The following is a 19,578-nucleotide window of genomic DNA, read 5'->3' as shown; positions in this document are numbered from 1 at the left end:
TTTTTTTTTTTTCATTTCTTTGTATAAAATACAGTTGAGGATGTGAAAAACACGCAGTTTTTAAGGTAATGTCCTTGAGCTTCATTTTAATATAGCCATTACAAGTGCTAGTGGCACTGAAATTGCAGTTGCTTAAAATTGAATGAGTATCCTAGCAATACGTGGAATAAAAACATCTCCTTTTATTTTTGCAGTTAATATTGCCAATTCTATTACGTTTCGTATGACTTTTTCACACTAATTCTTATTCGTGCATAATTTTGGTGGGTCTATATGTCGCAATAGTACTATTGGTTATTCAATATTAAGTAAATGATGTGGTAGCAAACCTTGTAGTTTCAAGGAATTCTAGAATTCAGTTGTATAAATCAGTTTGCTCACTACCTACAAAACTGCATCCAGGAATTCATAATACGATCCTGGACTGCGTAAAGATACTTATTGCATGAATTATCTAGTTTTAGCCTTCATGATCTGTAACAACAATGTAATTTAATTTCGTGTTAAAATTTCCATGGCCTCGTGAAAGTCGATGTTGAATACAACAGACAATAATAAAAAAACAATTGACTGTAGAAGATTTTGCATTTTAATATTATACATGAATATCTGATCTATTTATTTTTATTTTTTATAATTTTAATTAATTTAACTTCCATTTGCACAATTTTAATGTAGTCTATGTTCTTCTCCTGGTTATGAGGTTAAATGTGCAAACTTTGGCACATATCGGTCAAAGCGTGTAGATTTGTATAGGCCTAGAGAACATACATACATACATACATACATACATACATACATACATACATACATACATACATACATACATACATACATACATACATACATTCATACATTCATACATTCATTCATTCATTCATTCATTCATTCATTCATTCATTCATTCATTCAATTTTATATATTAAGATAATTGTGAATTTAGAAATATAAGTGAAATATAGTAAACACAACCTATAATTTCCATATGAATTGCAAGGTATTGGAGATCACTAAATTTAGACAGAAAGGGGCAACTGGTACAGTAAACATAACCTATAATTTCAGCATGTCTAAATATCCGTGCGGTGCAACTGAAAATTATTGAATCGTGCATAAATGAATGTACAAGAATTTCGCAATATTTAATCGAAATAAAGGCAGGTATTGCACATACGACCAACGTAATTTTCACACCATAAATAATATTACACCTTAACTCGCAAGTGAATTGCCTGAAGTGTCGCATAATCATAATTTTATTAATGGAATTACACTACATTTTAGAGAAACATATGTTACTGTTTATGCATTCCAACTAATTTATATGGTTAAAACGCCGCCCTTCGTGATCGGGTTAAGCGAGTTACATGGTCTGCCTTAAGGCCTGTATTAGATCACGATGACTGTGGCACAGTCTATTGTTCCTAGTACTCACAGCGCTCCAAGCGGCTAGCAACTATCGCGAGAATTGCAAAAAATCATCCCAAGCTTCTTGACTGTAGGTATTAGACTGTGCTAACACTGTGTTCAGTGAATGTTAACTTGTGCCGTGTTCGCTGAAAGTTGACTCTTGTGAACTCACTTTTTTACTACTCTTTTAACTTTTTCTTTTCAATTTTTGCTACAACAAACTTTACTATTTTCATTTTCTCGCGGCACACCCGTTAAAAATGGTTGAATTTGTGGATTGCAGAGAGATGGATCGAGACCGTTAACTGGCCACATGGCTTAACACTTGTCTGAAAGTTGATGATTAGTTATACATATGCGCGTAAACCGTACACTGTACTAATATAGACTAAATGAATTGAAATATCTTAATTTGGAATTATAAATCGGCAATTTAATAAACGATCCAGGGAAGAAAAGAAGTAAATCTATCCTACAATAAGCCCGGAAAGACTGGATGTTAATGCTCCCACCTTGGTAGCCTTTGTCCAAGAGGAAAAACCCTGGTAATACTAATTTTGTTACATGGGGTACATAGTGCGGTCCATAACATTAGGTCAATGAGGAAAATTCATGACCCCATCGGGAATCGAACGCGCGATCTTCCGGCTTGCAGCGTTACGCCTTAACTGCGACGCTATCGCAGGCCCTCAGAGACAAGGTCATATTTTTACTTGCACGCATATTAAATGATTTCATTTAGCTATGTGCATTGAATGATATTGCAAGAATATAAACTGTAAACAGTAATGGAATTTGCAACATAATAACGGAACTGAATTATTGCGAAGCTTGTAAAGCGTATAATGAGAAACTATTTGTCATCTTCGCGATACAGTTTCTTTAATAATTTCATTTACAATTAAATGTAGACTAATTTCTTGTAAATACTATTGCTTAATCGTGTTAAATAAACCCCATTTGTTGTGTAATAGGGTTCTATTACTTCAAGTAGGCCTATTCTCGAAACGTCGCTGATATAAAATATCCACAATAATAATAATAATAATAATAATAATAATAATAATAATAATAATAATAATAATACACGATGCCCGAGACGAACACTACCGATAAGAATGTTTTATAACTCAATAACGAAATATAAATTTATCTAAATGCTGTTTGCTGCAGGGAACAGAGAGATTCGCCCAGTTTTTATGGTGGCAACACCGTAATTTTATTATTCGTCATGATTTTCACTAGATTATATAAGATCACAGTATCACAATACCTAAAAACGTAGTAGAATTGCACAATTACATGAAGAACATAGCTGTCAAATCGAAAATTAGGTGGTATGTACATTTATATTTCTATTAAGAAATTTGCAGATTGTTTTATCATAGCAGCATATCATATTTATTTATCTATTTTATTTATTTTAACTAGCTAGCTAGTGAGTACAAATTAAAATTATAAAACAAAAATGTTTCTAGACACTACCGTAAGAGCCAGGCTCGTGTACGGTGTGGTCTTAGCCAATAATATAACATAAAATTTATAATGACAGTTTACTAAATACAGTAATTAACTTGATTCAAACCAATAAATAACACACTAGAGCAAAAAAAAAAAGGAAGAAAGGGAAAAAGAGAGAAAAAACACATTTAATATAAATTGACAATCGGACAGAAGCCAATGATATTAAATAAAACATGAATATAGTCTACAGAAATAAAAGGTAAAAAATACACACATTTATGAATATTATATATCATGAATAATTTCATAAATTTATTTTTTAAAAGCTTCAATTTAAAAATATTTCAAATTTGGAAAATGGTTTGTAATGTTATTATAAAGTCTTGGGCCGAACTAGCACCGTGTTTAAGAGCTGCACTTGTTTGACATTTAGGCTCAGTTAATGGGAAAGTAGACTTTTGTCTTCGAGTACGATATTCATGTCGATTAGATTTATGTTTTATTTGAATTTAGTAACAATACTAGTAATTTTATTATTGAATTCATCGGCTATTTTGGCCGTGATGATGAAAGAAGTACCATCAGCATATATCACTAAAAATTCAAGATTTACACTGTACTCTAGTTCATATAGGTATAAAAAAACTGTTTGCCACATATTGCGAATAAATAGCTTTTTACTAATCCTCCACATGGGTGTGTAAACCCTTGAAAGCTAGATAATGTAATTGCAGCCACCACGCTTCGCGATTAACCTGTAATCGACGTCTGATGCTGTCAGGTGGGTAAGCAGCTAACTGAAGGCTCAGTGACAGCAGAAATAATAGCGTTGTTCGTAAACACGGCGAACCCCCCACGCCGAATTTCCACTCCACTGTCTTTCATGCGTCATCTAGTACAACATGTTTTGAAGTTTCCAAAACCCCTCCCCTCGAAGCTGCTTTCCTCTTCACTACACACGTCTGGGACGTTACAAATACCTACATAATGCGACATGGTTATGAATACTAAAGACTCGTGCTTTAGCTTGTAGCTTAGGGATTTGAGGACTCTGGAAGAAGCCTGTGACGTGATGTGGGTTTATGTTGCAGGTTGCTCAAGAGGAACCAGATCAGCAGTATCGACGATGACGCTTTCATCAACCTGAGCTCGGTCAGAGGCTTGTAAGTATGCAACCCACGTTCATCCGTATCGTTCTTCCTCTCAACTTAATCTTCATCCTATAAGATACGGCTGTTTCCTTATTCCATACGTTGGCTGTCCGATTTCGTCTCGCTGGCGCTCCATTACCTGAAAGTCTATCTAGTGCATGTGTGCATGTACGAAAGGGGCGGAAGAAAGAACTTCTGCATGCAGATCTTTAATGGTTTATCCTTTATGCAAATAATCTCCAGGATTCTACTGATCACTTTAAGTCTCGAAGTTACAGAGTGCATAGTACATGCCTCAGGCAGGTCTGTCATGGTCACCAAATGCCACAGATCATCCTATGGTAGGAGAAGGTGACATCATTGGCGGCTTTATAATGACATGCTAGCCGTTAGGTATGACATTCTTGAATTCGAACTCGGCCGAGAGTGATAGAATTTAAAGAGTGATATAATCCTTGGCATGGCTTCTTCCGTAGGAAAGTAAAGCTTCGGATTTCGTGTTTAGACTCAGGCAATAAGACACCAGGCAAAATTGTAAGTATTTCTCACCCACAATGAATATCAGACCTGAATAACCTTTGCAGTTCACTTCAGAGCACCATGAAAAGAAATAATACTACTGCCTCTGCTATTAATACTAATACTATCATTCGTAATACTAACAATTTTATGTTTGTCGTTAAGTGAAGTTAGGATTTATGATATAATGTGATTTGTATGTACCACTTGCATATTAATTTGTGTCTTTTATGGAGGGTGGTTTGATTTTAATCTTAGGTGAGGAGGGAGAAACTTACAAAGTAGGACCGGTTGAGAAAAGCACGTACGGTCAAAAGACTCGTGCACCACTGTTTATTTAAGGCAAAATTCTGATAGTGTAATGCATTTATATATATAACAGGGGTCGTCAGCACAGAGCACGCTGGGCTAGCCTCTCTTACCCGCTGAAAACACAGTGCACTATAGTGCTCTCGTAGCTGGTAGCGGGTATGCTCTCTATCTCTCCCTGTTGCACGACGGCGCGCACGAGACGGCACCGCGTACCCATTGCACATTTCAGCGAGTGCTGACGACCACTGATATATAATTACCAGACATCGGATTCTAGGGCAAATGCCTATTTTGTTTCTTTAGGAGAAAAGTAAAAATAATTGTTAATATTTGTGTTTCATGGAAATTGAAAGGTATTCAAAGAGTTTTATAGTGCCCTAAAATGCCCTAAAACGGTTATTAGAGCCTAATTTGTTAATATTCGCCTAAAAATGCCTAACTCACTGTAAAGTTTCGCATTTTACTCTTACTTTTTATAATTTATACATGCTTTCACTGCGAAATTTAAGGCATTTAAAAAGTGGAAAGTTTGCTTCACACCGGCCATGAAACCATTGATAAAGGAAACAAAATGTTTTGAATCTCACGACACTCGCAATAGATTTCACCGAATTTAACATGTTTGGAGGCATAAATGCCGACAAAGAACCAACCTTAGTTTTGAAGCAGGCAACAATCACAACATGTGCTGCTACCGATTCAGAGATATACTATACTATAAAAATGACTGTTTTCGGTCTGAAACCGATTAGTTATACTGCCCTTCAGAGTGTCATAAAATCACAATTTTTGGAGAAAGAGTGTTTTTGAAATATTTATGAAAAGTCGTAAAACTGCGAATTATTAGGGTAAACCGCTACAAAATATTTAAAAGAATGGCCCTCCTAGTGTTAACACTACCAGGAAATGCAACAATAAGTGGAACTTTGTATTTTTGTCCAATTGAATCTCAATAACAACGGTTCATTTGAATGCTCGTTAACAGTTGCTCTTTCCCTCACCTTATTTGTGTTGAGAAGTTTTGAGCGGTAGGACGTTTTCCTGTGAAGTTTAACGCGATAATGCCGAAAAATATAAGTGCAAAATCTACATTGATCCGGCAATGGCTAACAGAATATTCAGAATTCACTTATGATGGAAAAATAATATTCTGCAAGATTTGTAGCAAACAGGTATGTAACAATAGTTGAAATATATAAATTCTATTAATTTTAATGAGTAGGCCTATAATATTTATACATTGACTGAGCTATCCTGAGGTATAATTCTTTTTAAGACCACTACACTTTAACCTTTTAAACTCCGATAGTTAAAGTATTTGCAGGTCATTAAAATGTTGATTGTTCGAACCCACTAACTTTGTGATAGAAATGCGGCAATACAACAATTAGGATTTTATTTTAATTCAGTTTACTTTACATTTTTAGATTTCGCAAGAAACGAAGTGCCACCTGTCTAAAGCAGCATGTGCAAGGAGCGGCTCATAAGGCTAAAGCTCAGCAGAAAAATCAACTGCAACAAACTTTACTAACACAGCCTACTTCATCCAATCTCAGCAGCAATTTCTATGCTGATTTAACCAGAGCGTTTGTTGCTGCTAACATTCCCTGGAATGCAATTGAAAATCCGGTTTTAAGACAGTTTTTACAAAAATACTGCAAACAAAATATCCCATCTGAGTCGACCCTAAGAAAAAATTACTTAGACAGAATATACAATGAAACTTTAGCTTCCATTCGGGAGGATATAGGTGATTCTTACATATGGGTCTCTGTGGATGAAACCTCAGATCCTATGAATAGGTATATAGCAAATATGGTAGTAGGAAAACTTAGTCCTGATGGACCTTCGATTCCACACCTCGTATGTGTTAAGGAACTTTCGAAAGTGAATAGCCAAGCCATTGCTTATTTTGTAAATAAAGGCCTACAGTCTTTATACTCAGGTAATATAGACGATTCTAAAGTTCTGTTGTTTTGTACTGATGCTGCCTCATACATGGTTGCTGCAGCTCCACTTCTGAAAACATTTTATCCTAACCTCACGCATGTAACCTGTCTAGCGCATGGCCTTCACAGGGTTTCTGAAACAATCCGGAATGAATTTCCTCTTGTCAATTCGTTTATTTCTAACACAAAAAAATGTTTTTGTAAAGCCCCATCCAGGATTTCAATATTCAGAGAGAACTTTCCAGATATCCCACTCCCACCTCAGCCGGTTGTTACACGATGGGGAACCTGGATTCAGTCAGTGGTGTATTATTCTAAGTATTTTAAAGAAGTGGTCACAGTTATTGATAAATTACCTGAAACTGATAGTGCAGCGTGTGTGAAAGCAGTGAAAGATTGTCTGAATGACTCACGAGTGAAAAACGATATTGCCTACATAACATCAAACTTTTCTTTCATACCTGCAAGCATTGAACAATTAGAACGTGAAAAACAATCTCTTTGTAGCCAAATAGCAACTGGGCGAAACTGGGAAAAAAGTTAAAAATAAGTGGGACAACGCATTAAATAAGAATGTAGGATTTTCATTGTTGGAAAAAGTATCAAGAGTGATATCGGGGGAAAGTGTAAATGTTCCAGTAAATATTGATGTTTCTATTGTACCTAATTTAAAATTTGCGCCCCTCACATCAGTTTCGGTTGAAAGAAGTTTTTCTGCTTTCAAAATGATTCTCAGTGACAAAAGGCAAAGGTTAACTGTGGAGAATTTAGAAAAAATTCTGGTGGTGTACTGTGCAGATAATTATAATAAAGTCTGAGCATGGAACTGAATTTCAATAACTTAAAATGAGTAATCTTGATATCAATAATCATTATTTCATTAGTTTCAATATATAAATTTGTGCAGCTCTGTTTATAAATATAATATAGTATTCTTTTTTTAATGTTTAAACATACTTTTTTGTGCGTATTTTAGTGTATAACTAAAAATTTCAGTGAAAGAAATAAGTATGATGCCTAAAATGCCTATTTTCATTAAAATAGAGCCTAATTTTACAAATTTTGAGCTTATTTTAGGCGCCTAAAACTGCAATTTTTAGTGCCTAAAAATCCGATGTCTAATAATTACTGAATAAATCTACAAAAGGCAAAAAGAAGTACTGACAATACTACTACAGTAATATTACTAGGTACACCATTCCTACTGCCAATACTACTACATTAATATTACTAGAAATGCCATTTCTACTGCCAATACTACTACAGTAATATTACTAAGTATACCATTTCTACTGCCTATTCTACTATAGTAATATTACTAGGAATACCATTTCTACTGCCAATACTACTACAGTAATATTAACTGGTAATACCATTTCTACTTCCAATACTACTACAGTAATATTACTAGAAATACCATTTATACTGTCAATACTACTATAGTAATATTACTAGAAATACCATTTATACTGTCAATACTACTATAGTAATATTACTTGGAATACCATTTCTACTTCCAATACTACTACAGTAATATTACTAGAAATACCATTTATACTGTCAATACTACTATAGTAATATTACTAGAAATACCATTTCTACTGTCAATATTACTACAGCAATATTATTAGGAATACCATTTCTACTGCCACTACTACTACTACTACTACTATTAATACTACTACTACTACTACTACTACTACTACTACTACTACTACTACTAATACTACTACTACTATTCATTCATTATTATTATTATTATTATTATTATTATTATTATTATTATCGTCATTATAGTCATCATCTTCATAATTATCGCCATTACCATTACCATCATCTTCATCATAATGGTCATCATGATCAGCTTTACAATTCATGAAGATTTTTCGCTGTAGGACAAACAATATTGTGTCATAATACTTCATCCAAACAAACACTTTCCCAATCAATAATGCCTGTACTTTTCGAATGTTTTCGTATGAAGCCTAAATATCTCATACACGGTCTTCTCAGTGGTCTTTTTCTCAGAGATTTTTCTCCTGTGACTTTCCTAATTTTCCATTCCTGTGGAGCTCTTATCTCATGATGCCTTCACTTGAATTGTTTTATATCTGGATTCTTTAGTCTACACAATGACGAACAGTCAAGAACCCATATATGAAGACAACCTTCTGTAAAGCTGAAACCCTCAGTACGTAGTACGTGAGTAACATTCCAGTCTTCGCTATCCTTCTTTCGATAATGTAATATGTAAGGAAGATTTAAGTCTTTTCGGCATAAAGGTACATCATATCAAATTTAAACTTCAAATAGAACTTAATTTTTCAAGACTTTCTCACGTTACTAGGACGTCGAAGCTATCTTCAACACAAAATATAATGTTTACGTAGAATTTTCAAACACAAGGAATTCTAGAACATGTAATCCTATGGTATATATCTTTTCAAAACTACTTAAAATGAAGTGATTTTACATAGACCTACCTCAATTTTAGCCATTGCCATAGTATGAACCCATATATACGTTGTATGTTTAAAACTATTCAGTGGTTTAAAACTGTTAAATTGCATTTTACCTCAATAATCCAAACAGGCCTTCAATTGTAAATATCATTTATTATCTTTTTAATTATTGAAACATGTAATTACGGCATATTTTAAGTGTTCGGCATTAGTAGGATATGGGTCCATCTATGTACATATATGCCATGGGTCCACATAAAATGCATCCTTGGAGATGACGTGGTAGGATAAGGGTCCACTATGTCATTGTTGACAATTCCTAGGCAACGTTAAACTGTGATCTTGGCTGGAACACTTCAAGCTCGAAATTTCTGTTAAATTAACTGTCAACATGGCCAGGTAGGACTCAAGTATGTTTCAATTCTGTGTATTAACAAGTAGTGAGAATATGGCAACAGAGTTTGCAAGAGAATATTCAGTTACCCTAATTTTGCAATATTAAATATATTTTTTTTACTGATGATGGGTAATAATGACTTGACTGTTCGTCATTCACTCATATGAAGTCAGTTGTATAGACAATTTTACCATCAGAATCATTGTCAAGGGTGCGCCATAGGAGACAGGTCTACGTTAAATTCACAATGAGATGAGATGAAATGATGAATATTTTGTTGGGTTGCCACAGGGGAACCGGAGTTCCCAGATAAAACCCCTGTGTTATTTGGACCACGGGCTTGCTCAACACAAATTATAATTCGAGGGTATGCTGGGGATCGAACCCGAGTGAACAGGATTAAAAGTCCAGCGCTGTAGTTACTAGACCACCGTGGCGACTTGCAATAGTAAATATAAATATACGAAGTCTTTCTCATGATCTCTTTCCGGCGATTTTTTCCCTTGTCTTTCCTAATTACTTTCCTTTGTCTTGGAGCACTTATCAGATGAGCAACCCATTAAACTGTACTGCTTTTGTATTTGCAACTATATCTAGATATTTATAATAATAATAATAATAATAATAATAATAATAATAATAATAATAATAATAATAATAATATCACTTATACATACTCTGTTAAAAAAAATCGAAATATATTTTTTTTCGCTGAAATGAATAATGTTATGTGGTATATTTCTGTTTCTGGTGTTGGCATCATGCATGACTTCACTTCCGCAGAAGTTTCGTGATCATAGTCATTGCTGCTGTTATTTGGCAACTGGCGGTTTTTGTTTGTGTGATATATTTCGTTCGTCGCATTTCAGAATGTGGATATAGAGCAACGCGCAAATATAAAATTTTGAGGGTTTTCTTTTCGCACAAATCTCTTTCAGAGACAGTAAGAATGCTTGAAGAAGCTTATGGTGAAGCAGCAATGCAAAAAAACGCACGTCTGTGCGTGGCATAAACGTTTTTCTGAAGGCAGTATGAGTATCAAAGACGATCAGCGCTCCGGTCTACCTTCAACTGCAATGAATGAAGCAAATATTCGACGTGTGCGAGATGTCATTAGGGATGACCGACGAAATACTATTAAAGACACATCAGCAGAGGCTGGAATTTTCTTTGGAAATGTTAAAAAAATACTTCACAAAAATTTGAACATGCATCACATTTGTCAAAAATTGGTCCCGAAAATGTTGACTCCTGAAGAGAAAGGAACACGAATGGCCCTTGCTTAGGGACCTAATCAGTATGGCTGATCAAAATGGCGATTTTTAACAACATAATCACTGAAGATGAAACTTGATTCTATCTGCAAGACACGGTGCCTAAACGTCAGTCAAGTGAATGGAAAACCAAAACGTCTTCTCGAAACAAAAATTTCCTAAGGATAATTCGAGCGATAAAGTTATGCTGGAAGTTTTCTTTGACGCTTTGACTTATCCACCATGAATTATTTATTCCAAGAGGTCGTACTGTAAACCAGTGTTCCGCAACCTTTTCCTACTCACGACACACCCTAGATAGACCTAGACTCAACACGGCACACCAAAATGTTAATTCCTTAAAAAATATATGATGTGACTCTCCTAATATAATTACGTAATGTAATCAAGTTTACTATTATTATTATTATTATTATTATTATTATTATCAAACAAAAATCGACTCTTGCATTTATTAACAATTTATGAACTTTAATTCACCGTAGAAAATACACGTTTCTTTTACTAATATTAAAGTAAATAACTCTACTCATAATTTCACTGTGATACTTGGGCTTGCTTAGCAGCACACAGGTGGTTGATTTTTTTTATTTATTTTACTAGGTTATTTTACGGCGCTTTATCAACAGCTTAGGTTATTTAGCGTCTGAATGAGATGAAGGTGATAATGCCGGTGAAATGAGTCCGGGGTCCAGCACCGAAAGTTATCCAGCATTTGCTCATATTGGGCTGAGGGAAAACCCCAGAAAAAACCTCAACCAGGTAACTTGCCCCAACCGGGAATCGAACCCGGGCCACCTGGTTTCGCGGCCAGACGTACTAGCCGTTACTCCACAGGTGTGGACCAGTGGTTGATCCGGAATCGTCGACGGTGCAAGCCTAATTTCTTCATCGATGGATTTGAGTCTTCCCCTCTTCAGTGTTTTAATTTCGGTTAACGTCGAGAAGCCCAGTTCACGCATATTATATTATGTAGTTTAAAATGCCAATAACATATTAACTATCATCTCAGAGATAGCCGGGTATTCAGTCCTTATTGACAACCAAAATGTTTCCAAAAGCACTTCGAGAAGTTCTAATTTGAATGTTCTTATGTAGGAGGAATGTAGTTTGCTCTGATCCCATTTTCTGACACAAAACAGAAAAAAGCAGCATATTTAGGGACCGAGATTTGATGAAGTTCACGACTTTCACTACTTCGTTCATCAAAATTTTCAGAGTAGATGGCAAAACAATGGCTTCGCGGTGAATGAGACAATGGTCGCCCTGACCATGAATTCTTTCACTCGGCCTGTCATAGAAGCGGCTCCATCTCTAAAACACTAATGCAATTCTCCCATGTTAATTCATTACGGACTACATTTTCATTAGTTGTACGAAACATTCCTTCACCGGTTGCTTGTTCGGGCAGTTTGCACAAAAAAATTGCAATTACATCCCTGTCAATGTACCGAATGTAGGAAAGAAGTTGTGCTTGACCGCTAATATCGGTGGACTCGTCGATCTGAAGTGAGAACTTCTGACTGCTCTTTATTTTATCCTTCATAATGTCTTCGATATCACTGGACATGTCACTAACTGGGAGGTTAATTGTGTCAGCAGAGAGAGGAATTTAATTTTAATTAATTTTATTAATTTCTTACAATAATAGGTAAAATTCTCGTCACACCTTTCACGTTGTGGAGGCACACCAATGTGCCGCGGCACACCGGTTGTGGAACACTGCTGTAAACAAAGAAATGTGCGTAGACATCCTTCGTCGCCTCAGGAATGCACTGAGAAGGAAGCGTCCGGAAAAATGGGCACAGAACAATAATTGGTTTGTCTGGCATGATAATGCACCTGCACATCGGTCAGTCTTGGTACTGAAATACCTTGCCAGGCACAATGTGACGGCTTTGCAGAATCCTCCATATTTTCCATATCTTTCACCGTCTAACTTCTTCCTCTGTAAATGCTACGACAGCGCTGAGAGCTATTTCGAAAAATTGTTTCCAGGAATGCTTCAGCACATTTAACACGTGTTGGCAGAAGTGTGTCACTGCGGAAGGGAACCATTTTGAAGGAAATATTGTGTAAATGAAGGGAAAATAGCTTAGTTTTGTACTGATCACAAATTTCGAGAACTTTTTGAATCAAATAATGCACTACCACTTCTGTCACTACTACTACCAGCCACTGATAATACCACTAATACTGTCGCTACTTCTAGTACTTATACTAGGCTACTGTTACTGCTGCCACTACTACTGCCACTGTAACTACAGGGACATCATTTTATTTTTACTTCAATTTTTATTGACCTGCATTTCTAACTGTACTTGACTCCCTCCCCTTTCACTAATGTCCTTGCTAACGTCAGTCACACAAACTTACGCCGCTGATGCTAGCAACAGTACAGAGTACAGTGTGTTTCAGAAATATGTTGCGTTTTCTATAGAAGAAAGAGCTTATATTATTGAAGTTTATTTTCACACAAGTATGGTGTGTAGCATAACTGGATTTATCTGTGTGGACTGAGCACAAGTGAAGATTAGAGTTACCGAAAGTACGGCACCCTATAATATGGTACGGCACTTAACAGCATTATTTAAACAAGAGTTTTGTTTTACTGTTTGTAGGTATAAAGGACGATGATGGAAACTGCAATTACAATGTAACCGAATGTGAACAACAGTTTTTTTCACAATTTCCTGATTATATCATTACGGAATATTTTCGTAGACATGTCATTAATCTGGTAGATAAATTTAGAGCAACAGAAAGGAAGATAAGTGTAAGATGGCCAACAAAGGTGACAGAAGATGCTGTAGAAGATACTAGAGAAAGGATGCAGCGAGGTCCTAATAAGTCAGTCAAGAAGTTAGCTGTAGAAATTGGGGTTTCTTACGGAAGTGCTCACAAAATTCTCAGGAATAAATTAGGTTAGTAAGTAATATGCTGAATAAAGTAGACATTACATAATATATATATAACCGCCTGAAGACTTGAGTTTGTGAAAAAAAAATTGTTACTATTCTACTGTTTTTTGATAAAATACTGTAAAGTAATGACCAAACTGAAAATCGTAATACTATATTTCCCTGCAACATAAATGGATACACTACTTTTCTCTCCTCCTATAGCTAGTAAAATGATTTGTTTACATATTGCACTAGCAACTCCCAACTCCTGTAATGGAAGGGGGGTAACAGTGTTTCCGAGTATAGCCAGGATAATGTTAAAAATGTTAGTAAAAATAAAGTGATGTCCCTGTACTACTGCTGCAGTCACAGCTACTACTATTACTACTACTAATTATACTGCCACTGCTCTCACTGCTACCACTATTACTTCTACTGCCATTGACAATAGTACAAAAAATGTTGTTACTAATACTACTGCTACTGCCACTACTGCTATTGTTGTTATTAACACTTCTACCACTACCACTGCTATTACTACTACTGTTTCTAATACCACTGCCAGTCATACTACTACTAATAATACTACAACTGCCACTCCTACTACTACTGTCACTGCTACTATGCTGCCATTGCTAATACTAATTATATTGCTACTGCCACTGCTTATACTACTGCTATTGCATTTGCATTGCTATTTGAAAAGACTAGTCGATTCCATGCTCACTCGACTGCAAGATGTGATCGAGATGGTAGGAAGATGGGCTAAATATTGAATCGTGGCTTTCTGTTTTGTTTATGCCACGAAAGATATGTTTCTTGAGAATAAAATCTTGTTTCTTTCCATTTGCAGCCATAATGTCATAATAAATAATGATAAAGTCATGGCATAGCTTAATACATATTTTATGAACCTGATATTAATTACTAAAACAGCCATAAAAGAGACAGGACCAATTATATTTTCGCTCTCTCTTAAAAAACAAAAAAAAAAAAAACGTAAAAGGCACTAGGTTGTGGTCGAACGCACGACCTAATGAATACCAGCCCGGAACACTACCACTACACCACAATAGTAACATGCATAATACTTCAATTATAACTGTATATATCAGACCATGTGATCCAACAACACGTAACATCGCCTCTCTCCGAATCGTAGCGAAAATACCCCAAGGTAACTTAGCTTCTAGAGAGCGGTCACTTTTTCTTTTGACAGCTGTATATCTTGGAAAATATTTTTACAGGACGTCGTTTTATGCACACCTGTCTTTCTTTTGTAAACCAAAAGTAGGGTTTTACTTCAGACGAGTTTCCCCAGAATATTAATCCATATTTTGTTATAGAGTGACACCACCGGCGGAACTCAGATGTAAGGCGCTTGCCTGCCAACCCAGAGTTGCGCTCGGACGCGGGTTCGATTCCCGCTTGGGCTGATTACCTGGTTTGGTTTCTTCCAAGATTTTCCCCAACCGTAAGGCGAATGTCAGGTAACCTATGGCGAATCCTCAGTCTCATCTCGCCAAATACCATCTCGCTTTCACCAATCTCACCGACAACAAATATCCAAGTAGTTGGTACAGCGTTTTAAATAATCAACTAAAAGAAATTATAGAATGAAAGTATGCAAAGTTAACATTTTACTCCTGTTTATATCGCCAGTGAAACATAAGGATCTTAATGCATAACAGGCAAAGTTGAATGTATGAGTAATATACAATTCTATGCGTATTTTCAAGTTAAAGAAATTAGTTCATTCCAAACCATGAAACATTGTGTTTGTAGATTGCTTGAGATAAGTTTCATTTTATCTAATATTGAAGGAAAACTAAACACTGTTATGTGTATTAAATTTGACTACACTGGTTTTATCAACATTGAGTGCTAGTTTACTTGCACTAAACCATTATTCATTACATTTAACACTGTATTAGAAGTGTGTATTACCTACTTACTCATGGCTTTTAAGGAACTCGGAGGTTCACTGCCATCCTCACATAAGCCTGCCATCGGTCCCTATCTTGAGCAAGATTAATCCAGTCCCTACCATCATATTCCATCGCCCTCAAATCAATTTTAATATTATCCTCCCATCTACGTCTCGGCCTTCCCAAAAGTCTTTTTCCCCTCAGTCCTCCCACTAACACTCTATATGCATTTCTGGATTCACCCATAAGTGCTACATGCCCTGCCCATCTCAAACGTATGGATTTAATGTTCCTAATTATGTCAGGTGAAGAATACAATGCGTGCAGTTCTACGTTATGTAACTTTCTCCATTTTCCTGTAACTTCATCCCTCTTAGCCCCAAATATTTTCCTAAGCACCTTATTCTCAGATATACTTAACCTCTATTCCTCTCTCAAAGTGAGAGTCGAAGTTTCACAAGCGTACAGAACAACCGGATTATGAGTGTGTATAAAGTCATTACAGTGTTTAAATGAGATAGTTACACTTATATGCAAATGAGATTACCTGGAATAAGTGATTTCTGGTCTCGGCCAAATCATTAATATTAACTATGAAAAATAACGCACCTAAATTGGTCCCCGGGGAACTCCATGTTTAATATTTCTAAATTTTTTAATTTTTGAATTGGTGATTATTTCTAATAGTTATTTTTACATTTTGTTTTCTATTTGATAGCCTAAGGACTTCACTTTGTTGTTGTTTAGTCAACTGCCCGAAGACAGATCTGAACCTCACAAGTGATACTAAGAGGGCACCACTTATGAGGCAATTAAGCCAGAAGATAATGGGGTAGAGTGGCCAGTTCCTTTCCCCCCTCCAATTCATACATTGCTGACTAGCTACATATTACACTAATCAGACTTCAGATGCATACAAACCATATCGTCAAGTGAGATGTACTCCTGATAATAAATGTACATATCAGCCAGACCTCAGTCAGAGGATGAACTTCACTTTAATATCATACAATTTTAATTTGCTTATCAATATATTACAATCTATACCGTGAATACTTCAGTCAAATCGCAAAATATTCCTCTAAAGTCTAAACTATAATTTCGGATTGAAAGACTTCAGTACTTCATACACCAATCTAAAAGCCGCATTCTCTATTGATGTTTGTCTTCTAAATCCAAAATTATATTGTCACTAAACACAATTTGTTAAATAAGTTTGGAAATCTGGTACAAATTTTAATAATTCGTAGTTGGATAGTAAGAAATAAAGACAAAGAATGACAGTATTTGCATCCGTAACAAAATTTATGACAAAAATAAACATCTACTAGGGCATTCAAAATGTAATGGCAACAATACTGTAAAGCAGCGCTCCTAGCGGTGAGCACCGGAATCTTTTAGTACGCAATAGAGGACCGATTGTTGCATAAATGTGGAATATTATAAGTCTTTAAGTAATCATATTTTGTGAATACAGGGACTGTTTCTGATTTGTATTAAGTAAATACCGCCCTAAAAATGTTCAGTACAGAGGTCTGCATCGGACGTTGTCGCTCGAGCGCCATGTAGTTCATAGCATAATCCGATAGGTAGCGCACATGCATGATGGGTAAAATTGTCGCGAGCGATAAATCCTCGAAATGTATAAGCCTAGCGTTAGACATTCGTTCTTGTTACAGTGATGAACTGTGTAGTAACATTATAGATGTTTATCATTTCAAAACTTTGCAGTGTTTAACTAACCTCTCCGTAGTAAAATTACAAAACTTGCTTTAAAATGTAACATAAATATTGTAGATAAATGTTTTTCTTTTTCCACACAGGAGTGATTTTGCTTTTGCCACATCTGATAGATGTTACTGGACGTAAATGTAATTATTACAAACGGAGAACACAATTACGATAATGCAAGAACCGTATCAAGTTTTCTAGTAATAATAATAATCTCTAATAATTATTATATCAATATTTTCGTCTGTAACAGTTGTGCAGCGTGATTATTCGTTTTTTTTTTTTATATTTTCTGTGACGTTATCTCTGTACTAATATTTTTATTAATCTACTATATCAATGATATTTTGTAAAACGCATTTCTACATTGTCGCAGTATATAGGCGGAACACTATGTATGGACCTATCATATTAAATTATGTGGTAATTCAAATATAGAATAATTATTAATTAACAATAATAACTGTATATCAAAGTTTTTCATAGTATTTTATTTATAACTTCATGTTACTGTTTTGGTACGTTCCATTAGATTGTTCCATTAGACGTTTGTCATAAACGCAGAAAATAAAGCCTTATTTTTACCGTGTGAGCAAAACATATGTGTATCTTATCTGTTGCCTACCATACAAGATAGGACATATCGGTGAGATGACCTTGTACTGTACTTTTATTTATTACGAGCGTATCACGACCGATCTTATCTCACTCGAGGGTGCGACATTCGACCGAGTTCAAGCGAGCGATTTAACTCCAATGCAGCACTCTGGTTCAGTAAGTATGGCCAAAGATGCTTCATAAAAATACAAGCTGCAAGGGGAAAAAATGCAGTCCAATCAAGAGTTGACATCTGAACAGTTTTAGATCGATCAGTGAAAAAGAGATCCAGAAATGATGCTGCAGCTACAGTTCGCTGTCTTCCAAGGATTTGTCCGTACTGTTAACATGGCAGGGGTCTATATTTCAAATATGTAATGCCAAAAGCAATCTAAATAATTTCAGTGAGAAACAGTAACTATGTCGCCATTATTTTTCGAATGCCTTAGTAGAACCTAGACACTGGAACAATGAGTTAGGCCCGATTGTATAAACCACCTAATCTTAGATCAGAGGTTAAATTGATCCTTGTTTCAGCTGAACTTGGAATTTTGTGTTGTATAAAGTCTAATCTGAGATTAATTTGTCTCAAACTAAAGTCAACTTTGACTGAAGAAATTTCTCCGATTAAGTTAGATGATCCAAGTTCAGTTATTTCTTTTCTGTTTTAAATATACGAGTGACAGATTGTGCAAATAAAATATCCATTATTATTAATATTAATAGATATGATAGGTACATTTATATATATTTCTTTCAATTTCTTGCCTTAATACGCAAACATTCTTATATTGTATAAGGCTCTATCGTGTTCAGCAGTATCAAATAACATACGGTAACCTATAATTATATTATGTTTATAACAACCATTAATTATTAATGGATATGATAGGTACATTCATAAATTTTCAATTAACTGTATTACTAAACGAAAATTGTCGTTTTATAAAGCTTTATTATGTTTAGCAGTATCAAACACCATAACATGATAACAACTCTGAGAACAGTCAACCTTCTTCTTAGTGTCCGCCATTATTTACATTGCACAAAAAACCAGTGTCTCCAACAGAGTGTACGGAAAGTCGCCAAAAAGTAGTTGTAAAGTCGCTAGATTTCTCATTATCAACAAAGAAAGATAAAATTTTGTCTCTATGGGGTGCTAAAAAGGTCACTAAATCCCTATTTAAGCAATATAAAAGTTAAAAGAAATTGTTGTTGAAAAAGAGTTAAAGTCGCTAGATTGGCAACACTGAACAAACCTGTCCGCGCATCACGTATTTCACCTGTTTATGCGATGTTGCCAAATCCTTTTCACGTGAACTTAGATTGCATTTGAACCAAGGTAATTTGATCGCAGAAAAGTTTTGTACAATAGAAGAAGTGTCTGAACTCGGTTCACTTTTCGATCTTCGATCAAAGTTGATCTTTAGTCAGGGAGTTTTATACAATTGGGCCTTAGTAGTTTAAAACATTTGGTTAGT

At 35.3% G+C, this 19,578-nt stretch overlaps 1 protein-coding gene across 2 annotated transcripts in view; it reads left to right on the top strand.

The window, feature by feature from the left end:
* rk (G-protein coupled receptor rickets) overlaps positions 1-19,578 on the top strand; it is a 579,587-nt gene that overhangs the window by 440,294 nt on the left and 119,715 nt on the right. For both annotated transcript variants that reach the window (XM_069841552.1, XM_069841553.1), the window contains one exon: positions 3,966-4,037. In XM_069841552.1, the coding sequence (XP_069697653.1) occupies positions 3,966-4,037 (72 nt within the window). The remainder of the gene's footprint in view (positions 1-3,965; positions 4,038-19,578) is intronic.

The sequence above is a fragment of the Periplaneta americana genome, chromosome 12 (genome assembly GCF_040183065.1).
Source record: "Periplaneta americana isolate PAMFEO1 chromosome 12, P.americana_PAMFEO1_priV1, whole genome shotgun sequence".
Taxonomy (NCBI): Eukaryota; Metazoa; Arthropoda; class Insecta; order Blattodea; family Blattidae; genus Periplaneta; species Periplaneta americana.
This window is presented reverse-complemented; position numbering and strand designations above follow the sequence as displayed.